The 11,681-nt window shown below is 33.0% G+C and overlaps 1 protein-coding gene across 1 annotated transcript; it reads left to right on the top strand.

The window, feature by feature from the left end:
* The first annotated feature begins 2,691 nt into the window (after positions 1–2,691).
* On the top strand, positions 2,692–3,450 carry LOC109340218 (uncharacterized mitochondrial protein AtMg00810-like). The gene has a single exon (XM_019577843.1). It carries the CDS (start codon positions 2,692–2,694, stop codon positions 3,448–3,450), a length of 759 nt encoding a protein of 252 aa, XP_019433388.1.
* Positions 3,451–11,681: the final 8,231 nt, after the last annotated feature.

Below are 11,681 nucleotides of genomic sequence, written 5' to 3'. Positions count from 1 at the left end.
TTGAATTAGTCATGATTGATATGGCGAAATTCGTTGTGATTCGATATGGAGACAGGACTAATGAACAAGATAATTTGAGTATGTCTGAGTCATAATGGTAATACTTAAGCGCACAATAAGGATAACACGTATGGTGAATCATATATGTGACCAGTGGGAGATTGTTAGAATTTCTGACAATTTATGGGTCACAAATATAATTCTATAATCGTGTTATGACCATTATTTAATTAGCCAAATATAAAATTATATTCAGTAATTAATTTGGTGACTAAGGGCATATGTGTTATGAAATATTATAAGTGTAGATATCTTCACGCAATTTCTGATTTGATGAAGGGTCTGAATTAGAATTATTGCAACTTAAGTAGTAACCGCTTCGGTTACTTTTATGGGTTATGGTCCCCATTTGTAGAGCAATAGGTGTTGGTGAGTAACTGATGAGCCAATAGGCGTGTTAATAAACAAGGACTTGTCTATAAGGCAAAGACACAATCAGAATTGCATCAGCGAAAACAGAACACTCACAATTTGACTTTCTCATTCCCCTCTAGAGAAGCATAAGGAAATTCATCAAGCTCTAACATCTGAAAGATCATCACACCCACATACCTTCGAGATTCCAAATGTCTAATCAAGGTATGCTCTTCTTCTTCACCATGAAATCAATTGGGGATTCTTCGGTCTGGATCATGGTTGTTCCATTTGGGTTTATGTATGGGCAGAAACATTGTGCTATAGGAACAAAGGCATGATCATCAGGTTTTCTGCATTTAGATTAATGGATTATACAGTGAAAATCCAACACTTGTGAGTCTTGTCATTTGTCCAAACAAAGAAGATTGCCCTATCTTGATAGTGTTTCAAAATCTGCTAAACCCTTTGATCTTGTCCATATGGATATATGGGGACCTTTTTATGTCCCTTCAACACATGACCATAGATGCTTCCTCACCATTGTCGATGACCATACAAGATTCACATGGCTTCTCTTCATGAGAATTAATACTGAAGTTAACCAACACATAAAGACCTTTGTGTCTTATGTCAGCACGCAGTTTGATTCCAAACTCAAATCCATTGGAAGTGATAATGGCAAGGAGTCTTTCCTCACTGAGTTTTATGCTCAACGAGGGATACACCATCAAACCTCATGTGTTGAATCCCCTCAGCAAAATGGGATTGCTGAAAAGAAACATCAATACATCCTAACCATTGTTAGATATTTTGTCTTTCAGTCAAAACTACATATATGCTTTTGTAATTATGCCATAGCACACTCCATCCACCTTATCAACAGACATCCCACCAAATACCTTTCAAACAAGTCACATTTTGAAGTTCTATATAAGTCTTTACCTGAATTAACCCACCTAAAAACTTTTAACAGTCTACGCTATGTGTCTACTCTCACTGCCAAAAGATAAAAACTTGACCCCAGGTCAAGAAGATGTGTCTTCTTGGGTTACACACAAGGCACCAAGGGCTATCTGGTTCTAAATTGCCTTAACAGATAAATCTTTCTCTCTAGAAATGTAATTTTCTTTGAACACATCTATCCTTTTCAATGCAGGCAAAATGAATCTATCACAACCCCTCAAGATGAACCTGTTGAATGCAGTGACAACTTTGACTTAGTATTCTCCTATGACATGGACCTGAATGAACCTACTCCACACCAATTCTCTGTCCCTCACAACATTAATGACTCATCCCACAATACTGCCACTAGCACGTCAAGCCCTATTGCCAATAATCATGACCCACCTATTAGACAATCCACTAGAATAACAAAAGCACCCTCATACCTCCAAGATTACCATTATAGTTTAGCAACAAATTCCCTACCATCACCTTCACCCAAAATAAAATACCATATACACCAGTTTCTTAGTTATCACTCTCTGTCCCAATCTCATAGACATTACTCCCTGGCACTTTCGTTCACCACCACACCTAATTCCTATAAGGATGTCATTCTTCACAAACCTTGGAAACAAGCCAATTGCTTCTAAATTAGTTGTCGTCCAAGACAATAAAACTTGGACCATTACTAATCTACCTAGTGACAAAAGAGCCATCAGATGCAAATGGCTCTTCAAACTTAAACACAAACTCGATGGCTCCATAGAAAGATTCAAAGCAAGGTTAGTTGCAAACCATCAGAGTCCTTCTTTCCCTAGTTGCCATCAATAATTGGTTTCTTCAACAACTTGATGTGAATACTGCATTACTTCATGGTGACCTCAATAAGGTTGTCTACATGAAAGTTCCTCCTGGTCTCCATACTTCCAATCCTTCTCTGGTGTGCATGTTAAACAAGTCCATCTGTGGACTCAATCAAGTCAGTAGGCAATGACATGAAAAGATAACAAAAGTCCTTCTTTCTCATGGATTCAACAAGTCACACTCTAATCACTCCCTCCTTATTAAATTTGAATAAACTAACTTTATTGCAATTTTGATATATGTTGATGATTTGGTTCTAATTGGTAATGATTTTTCTGAAATACAACTCATAAAGCAACTCCTCAATACTGAATTCAGCATTAAGGATATAGGAAACTTAAAATTCTTCCTTGGTCTTGAAATAGCTAGATCATCTAAAGGAATTGCTTTATATAACGCAAATATGTGTTAGATCTCTTATCTGAAACATGAATACTTGCTGCTAAACCCTGTTCCACACATATGGATTACAACATCAAACTACACTCAACTTCTAGATCTCCATTGCCTGACCCTGCTCCTTATCGAAGACTACTTGGCAAACTGTTTTACTTGACCAATTCAAGACTCGATATAAGCTATGCAGTGAGCCATTCGTGTCAGTTTAACTCATGTCCTACTAATCAACATCTTCAAGTAGCTAACAGAATCCTCAGATACCTAAAATCATCACTTGCACTTGGTTTGTTCTTTCCTGCTCAGAACACAACAACCTTGAAGGGCTTTTCATATTCAGATTGGGCAGCCTGTTTGGAAACTATAAAATCTGTCACTGGATGGTGTTTCTTCCTTGACTCTTCTTTAATCTCTTGGAAAAGCAAAAAGCAAACTTTTGTGTCCAAATCATCAACTGAGGCAGAGTATAGAGCCCTCGGTATGGCCTCTTGTGAGGCACAATGGTTGTTGTATCTCTTTCAGGATCTCCATATACCTCATCCTACCCCAATTAGCCTCTACTACGACAACAACTCAACTCTCCACATTTCAGCCAACCCGATCTTCCATGAATGCACCAAACACATTGAAATTGACTACCACATCGTCAGGGAAAGAGTTCAAAATGACACTTTTCTTCTCCTACCCATTGCTTCTTCCTCTCAACTTGCTAACTTACTCACCAAACCCCTATCACCAATGCCCTTTCACTCCAATATTTCCAAGTTTGGCATGCTAAATTTCCACTTGCAAGCTAGTCGGGGTGGCTGTTGGACACCAAACTGATTAACTCTAGCCAAGCCCACATCGAAGAAACCACACCATGAAACAAGAAGAACAAAGAAAAATCAAAGAACCGTTTTGGTGGGAAAATCAGTTATGGTAGTTAAAACAATTTTGTTAGTTATAGTGCTCTATATTTTCATTCCCTGCTTTTCAGATTAGGCAATTCAATCAATTCATCTCTTTTGCACATTATTCTATTTCCAATTCTTTCAATTCCAAGAATATACAAATATCATTCTCTCTTCCCTTCTTCGATCATCTTCCTCACAAGCATGGATTCAACCATGTTTTACAACCAATGTAGGCATTCCTTGATGCATCAAATGTTTCCAATATTATGACTTTAAGATGGGGAAAACATATATAGCCCTGTAGGTATAGTGCAACACTTAGATTATCATATTTAGGGAAATTATTTCATGGTTTGGGTTCAATGGTTCCAATCCAATTCAAAGCATTAAAGATTCATCAATAATTTAAAATTAAATAAGTTTAGTTGAAATGAATGGTAGAAATGTGACTGGGAGCATTGTTCCTATGACAATGTAATAATTTCTCTAGAAGAAAACTGAATAAAAGATGAAGAATCTAAAAGTCTTACCAAAGCTATCTTAAGCTTATGTCAGCTATCTTAAACTTAAGACATAAGTTCTTAAGGTTCTTGGAGGACCGTGACAATAAATGCCTTGCATGCCATTGGTAAGTTGTTAGTTGAGATTGACAAGTTAGAGAGTTAAAATAGTGATTTAACTCTAACGATTTGTTTGCGAGTTGATTTTTTAGAGCAAGTGAGAGAATGGGAAAGTTTGGAGACCATCAAATATATTTGTGAGATGACTCTCAAACCTTATAATTTTATCTAAAAATTAACTCGCAAACAGATCTTAAAGCTCGAGAACTCTAGTAAGATATCTCAATTTGAAATAGTTGAAAACTTTCAACAGAAAATTGTTGATCTTATCAAAGGTCTTGCTATATTTGTTCATGGGACAAGGAAAGTCCACAACTGGAACCATCATAGGAGGTTCAACAAGAAGCATGGCAAACCCAAAACTCATTTTTTCCTTGTTCCTATTGTAGAAAGTTGGGACATATCAAATCTTGTTGTAGTAACCTACAAATATAGTATGTACAAGTACACAAGCCTTCAATGACATGTTCCAAAATATTTTAGTGAAACTAACAAAATAGGACTCAAGGAGAGCTGAATACCTAAATTATTACTGAACAATGTTATAGGCATCACTCACAGGAAGGGAAAGGAACCTATTTTGATATTTCTATAGTGAGTGCTTTAGATACATGGTAGGAGACTAATCAATGTTCATTCGCGTGAAATCTTACCTTGTGGTTACGTTACTTTATGAATGAATCAGAAAGGAAAAGTAACAAGAAAAAATATATAATCGGTAAGCATTCTCTAGGAAAAGTAACAAGAAAAAATATACAATTGGTAAGAATTCTCTACCGTGTAGAGAATCTAACTGAGTATAATATATATGTATTATCAATGTAAAGATTTATACACATTTATAATATATTATTCATCATTCTTTATATTATTTTTTTTTGACGAATTAATAATAATCGAAAATGAATATGGATAGTGGATTGTCAGTATAAAAAATAATACATTATTTTCTCTAAATATGATATGTGTAGCATAAGTCGGATGTGTGATAATGGTTTCATTGTGACCTTTTCCAACAATGGTCAATGACAATTATTGACAAAGGTGGTAAGACCCTTTTTTCCACAAAGATGATGAATTTCTCATATCACTTTTTGGCGTGTCAAGTAGAAAAGTATGACAACATTGCCGCATCAATGACATAATATGAATAGTAAAATCAAATTTATAGGGTGGAAAACAAAGGAAGTTAATGTTGGGGGCAAAGTCATCAATTTTCAAAATAGTCTTAATTTATAAATGCTAAAAACATAGCTTCGTTACTGTTAGAATTACATTTGTTACATGCTTCTACCTATATACCTACTATTATTTATTATCTCTATAATTCTTACTGTATGATTTGTGCCATTCTAGGACAACATCATTATCTTTTTTTTTTTGTATTATCAATAGTATTTTTTACCCTTTTGGATAATGAATTAATCTCTTTCAGGGTTCGTGATTGTCCCTCCCAACAAGTGTCACTTTCAGGAATCAAACCCTTGACATTTTGGTCATCTTGAGATCTAGTGGGTCTTACACCACTAAACCAACACTTTATTGGTCAACATGCACTATTTGAGACACTATATCACAGTGTTAACAAAACCCGACCGTACCGTCCGGTTCAACCAGAAAGCTGGTAAACCGGACCCCTTACCGGTACGGGATGGTTGTTGTACCGGATATGTATCAGAATTGATGGAAACCGACCAAAACTAGTCAGCATTTGGCAAAACTGGTGAATTGGCCGAATTTGCACTGAACTGGCCGGTTTTTTAATTTAAAAAATAAAATAAAAAACCAGCCAAAAACTTGGTGAAGGGCAAAAAATTGAATTAAGGGTTTCAGGGTTTCTCACTTTCTCGCCACTCACTGTTTCTCACTTTCTCCCTTCTTCACCACTTTTATCTCCCTTCTTAATTTATTCTTTATTGGCATGTGTCTATTAATCTACTTTTCTTCTTCTATAATGATTTCATTGTGAATGCCATATCCTCATATGAAGCTCCTAAAGTCATTTTTCAAGCATCATTGCATAAATTCCATTCTCACTTCTTCACTTTCATCTCCATTCATGGTCTTCACTCTTAAAGTTCTTCTTTCATGTCACTTTCACGGTCTTTACTCTCATCTACTAAGGTAAGTTGATAAAAACTCATGTCAAGTTCTTCTTCCATATAAATTTCCATTTACATAGTATGTTCAATGAATTGAGGTTTTTAAACCTGTTGCATCCCTTTTGAAGAATTTGGGTTTGATTTTTGCAATTTCAGCCAATTGCAGTCTTATGTTCAATGAATTGGGTTTTTTTTAACTTGTTGCAATGTTGCATCCCTTTATAGCTTTCTTACTAAAATTGTTTTTCATATAGTGTCATTCTTAACAATTGTGGAAAGAATAACTCTGGTTTCTCACTAAAGTTGTTTACAATGCTCTTAAAAGTTGTAATGTAAATTCTTGAGGCAATTTCTTTCTTTCTATGTAAACTTGTGCTTCTAAACTGAAGTTTGTGCTTGTAAATTTGTTTCTATTGCCTATTGTTTATCAATTGATGATTACCTAGTATAGCTCTATGTTGGAATGAATTTTAACAAGCATTTTATTCCCTTCAATCTTAAATGTTATTTTATTTGTAAAATTTGGTGAGGAATGAATGACTCCAAATATAGCATCTGTTTTAATACGTGGCTCCTTTAAATTCATGTGAGTTTCACTTTGGGTGATGGGGTGTTATTTTACAGTAATTTATGTCCAAATGAACCATGGATTCAACAACAATAATGTCACCAAATATATTTGGTATATGGTTTACGTGAGTTTCACAACAATAATGTCATCAAATATGTGAGTTTCACAACATTCTGAATTTATTTTGTTGAATATGTACTCTTTTTGTAGATCAATTAAACTTAGAACATGATGATAATGATGCATAAATCATTTCCATGGAGAATGTTAACTTGGATGAAGACGATGCGCGTCAAGTTCAAGCTCAAATGATGAAGAAATGGAACTTCGACATGAGACAACTTTGACTCATTGGTGTTAAATGTTAAAACTCCAAATTTATATGTTTTGTAGACTAAGTTGTGAACTTGTGTCATTTATTTATATTTTGTGCTTGTTAAATGATACTTTTGGATTGATATATGTTTTGCACTTTAGCCTTTGAATTTGTTGAAGTCTTAAGGTTGTTTGTTTATTTGGAGTAGATTATGAATATGGATTATAAGTTCGAATATCTACCTATTTGAATTTTTTTGTTATATGTTTACATATATATAAATATAAGCATGTATGTCTGGTTTAGTTACTGAATCATCAGTTGAACCACTGTACTAGTACATCAGTACTATTTATATATATTAGATGTTATTTTTGGAAGATGGTTATTGGTTAGGAAGTTAGGAATTAGCAAGTTAAGTTTATGTTAATTATTTGATTTACAAGCTTTCTTTTCATCTTTTCTCTGGAATAAATAAGTCATATTGACTCACTTCTTATTAATTCAATTCAATGATAATAATGAGAAATATTACATTTTAATGGAAGCTTTGATTGTCTATTCTTTCTCTTTTTCTTCGTTCTTTCTTGTTCATCTTTTCTTCCTCATTCATGCATGACTCATACCATTTTAACATGGTATCAGAGCGTTATTATTCTTTTGGATAGCTTCCACTTTTCTTTTTTTTCTGCCATCAGATATACTACAAAACTCATGCTTCTTGAGGTTGTGTTCTTTGCAAGAAGATGTGGTATTTGCATCAATTCCAAAGAAGATGCTTCTGGCTTCAATGCATCTTACAAGAAGTATGCAAGATTGATAAACAACTTATCATCTTCAACATCATCTTTTTCATCAACATCATTTTAATGCATCATTGTCTTCTGTGGTGACTGCAAAATCCAAGAGGGTCTTGGTCACAAGATCACAAGTCTAGGCTTCTTCAGCAACATTAAGAGTTAGGGTGTATTATTCCCTTAGGTGTAAGGCTCTTACTTTTGGAATTCTAATAATAAAATGTTGGTCCATACTTGTGTTCAAGACTTTGCAGTGATAGGTTGAGACATGCCTAACCATTCACCCACATCTTCCTCACAATGTGTTGCAACTTCAAGTTCTTGCAAAACCTCATCTATCAAAGATTCACTTTCTAAAATGGCTTGCACGTTTGCTGCTTCTACAACTTGGAGTTCTCTTTTCAACCTTTCAGGAAATGTCACTAAGAATAGCATTATATTCATCAAGGAGCTTCTAAAATCTGAATCTCAACATTTTCATATTCTTTACCATTTACCCCAATTATCTTTCTTTCTTTTTTCTTTACTATTCTATTTTCTTTACCCCTCTCTCATTAAACACAGAACATTATTAAAGTGTGTAATTTTTTATTCTTTGAAGCAACATATTCGGATCAAGATTAAGGTTCATTTTATTTTCTATCTTTCATCCATTATGGTTGGTTTGGTTGGTTAAGCTTCTATCAAGATAGATGGTTACACTTTGGATGAAATTGCTTCTGCATATGGTGGTTAAGCGTTGTTGTTGCTTCACATTATGATTTCAAGACTGGGAGATGAAGATTCACTCACCAGCAAGAGGAGGTATTAGAGTATATCATTGTATTCAACGCAATCATTTCCAAGCTTGGAATGTATGACACATTCCATATTGCGGGGGGATGTTAAAGCATTATTGAGATAATTGGTTGTTAGATAGTTGGTTATTAGTTTTTCTGGTTTTCTATATATAAACCATTGTATCTTCTTTCTAATTCAATCAATGAGAAATAAAGTTTCTATTATTTCTCTTTCTTTCTTCAAGTTTCCAATTTCTCATTCATGCATCTTTTTATACTTCTTGATTCATCAAGAAGATCTCTCTTATACATGGCTCTTATCATATTTTAACATGGTATCATAGCATAATTATTTGGTCGCTTCCGCTTTGAACACATCAGAGTTGTGGAATCTTGTTCTATGGAGTCTCCTCAATTTGTCTTACCTACAGACACGATGAAAGTTTCTTCTTCGTTCTTGGTTATGCAAGAACCAAAGAATCATTCAAACTCCATCAATTCACTCATCACTACTCCCAAACTCCACAAAACCATCAAGAAAACCACCAAGAATGCTCATTATTCTCTCACAATTTCATCTACATTAGAGAGATGCATCTGTCGATGCTCAAGCTTCTGAATTTCAGTGGCCAATACATATGGCCCTAAATTCTTCATCATCACCTTTTTCATCGACCTTCAAATTCAAATAAAAGAAGTTTGTTTTTGGTCAATAATTCTTTTCAAGTACATAAGCTAGCTTCTTGATATCCTTAAGCTCTTCAAAAATGGAGTATCATGACCAATTTATCATATACTAGATTACATCATTTTCTTATTCTTCATCATTTACCTGTATTTCTTATTCATCATTGAAGCATCTTGTAACACCGTGTTTTTCAGAGCATTTTTAATTAAGTAATTAGTATTAATGTATAAATTATAAAAATTAATCAGTAATGTTTTAAGCTAAATCTCAATTGAATTTTAGTATTTTTATTATGATTTTCTTGCTTGCCCTATTTTTTCAAGATTTTTGGAGAATAAAAGTTTCTGAGACGATTTTGGGTCGTTTTATCGAATTTTGGCCCAGTTTTTTAGTTCCATAACTCGGAATTGAATTATGATTTCGCCGTTGGCTTTGAAATATTATTTCTAGTCAAAATAGATACCAAGTTTGTTCGTAACTCATCTCTAGATATTTTTCACCTCGAAATTCAAGTTTGACGTTTCGGGCAAATGTCCTAAATCGGGAGATTGTATATTTCCGGACGAATCGGGAAAATGTTCAGGCAAATGTTCAGACACGACGTTTATCGGGAAATTACATCATATCAATAAAGTTTATCGGGAAATTACATCATATCAATAAAGTTGGAAGTCATCATACATCATATCAATAAAGTTTATCGGGAAATTACATCATATCAATAAAGTTTATCGGGAAATTACATCATATCAATAAAGTTTATCGGGAAATTACATCATATCAATAAAGTTGGAAGTCATCATTTCATGAGTCACTTACTTGTTACACAAGTAATGCAAAAGCTTCCAAAAGCCCCAAAATCACTCAAGAAATCCTCTCACTCCACCACCATTAGACACATCACCTATGCTAGTCTAAATCTACTTATTTTGCATTAAATTTTCTGATTTGATGAGGGTGAGACTCTCCTATAAATACCTCACATCATTCTCTCATTTTTACACTAAATTCCATATACAAACTAAGGTAATCTTTTATTTTCTCTTCTTCATCTTTTTCTCATACTTCATAGAAAGTTATGAGCTTTTATTATGTTGTTCATAAAGTAGAGTTTATATTTGCTCTTTAATTATTTTATGAAGGCATAACTAAAGGGGATGATAATAAAATCATATGAACTTTTATGTAGTTTTTGACTTTTGTAAATCTTGAAATTTCTTTCTTGTTCTTAGATGGAAAAACTATATATTTAGACAAAGTTAGATGAGTTATTTGTTTGGAAATATTAGAAAATTATTGTTAGTATTTGAATATGTTTAAAGGTGATGATTTTAACATCAAATGAACATTTAATGTGTTTAGAAAAAGTTTGTATTTTATTCTTGAAAGTTTATCATGTTGATGAGTTGTCGTTGAAAATGTTTCATTTTTAGAAAGTATTATGTTTTAAAAGTGGTTTAACATATTTTACTCTTTGATTTCCAAGTTAAAATAATAATTTCGGATAAAAGATGAATTATTAAAGTTTTGACTTCATAAACTTAAAGTGTTACGAAGATTTGGATATTAAAGTAGTAGAAAGTCTTACATTATGATTTATTTTTATGACTATAAAATTAACACTTACTAACCCTTGAGGTTTTTCCTAAAAAAATAGGAGGTGTTAAGACGTTCATAAAAAATTGTTGTATTTATTTTAGTTGACTTACTTTAAAGTGGTAAGAATTAGTGTTATGCAGTCTTAGATGATAAAATGATTTTAAAATATTGAATCTTAGTTAAGTGAGATTACTTTAAAATAGTAAGATTTACTTAAAAAATATTGATTTAAAAGTATTGATTTTGTATAAATTGACTTACTTCAAAAATGATAAGTCTATCTTAATGATCTTATTTTAAAAGATTAGTTTTAGTAAAAATGTTTTACTTACAAAAAATAAGATTTATGAACTATCGGAAAACTGTAATAAAGTGGGAATACATGTCTAGAAATGTTCTGTCTAAGGAAACACTTGATATTTAAGGGTATCTTTACGACCCACCTCTCTTTCATGGGAACTAGCCTGGTGTATATCCACAGATTACGACATAATTGTGGTATAAGTTTTATTGAAAATCTTACTTTAAAAAGTGTTATTTGATTGTAAGACTTTCAATGACAAATGATGATTCAAGGATATTCAACCTTGAATCGGATGGACGAAAGCAATTAAATTCATTTTAAATCAGAAGTTTTATCTTCGCATAAAAAGTTATTTCGTAAGTATAATAATTATCGTCAGTTAAC

This window comes from Lupinus angustifolius, unplaced genomic scaffold (genome assembly GCF_001865875.1).
Source record: "Lupinus angustifolius cultivar Tanjil unplaced genomic scaffold, LupAngTanjil_v1.0 Scaffold_150_10, whole genome shotgun sequence".
Classification (NCBI taxonomy): Eukaryota; Viridiplantae; Streptophyta; class Magnoliopsida; order Fabales; family Fabaceae; genus Lupinus; species Lupinus angustifolius.
The sequence above is the reverse complement of the archived record's forward strand: the minus strand, read 5'-3'. Positions and strand labels throughout refer to the sequence as shown.

Excerpts from the sequence above, each read along its gene's own strand:
- LOC109340218 (XM_019577843.1), top strand. The coding sequence starts at position 2,692 with ATGGATTACAACATCAAACTACACTCAACTTCTAGATCTCCATTGCCT.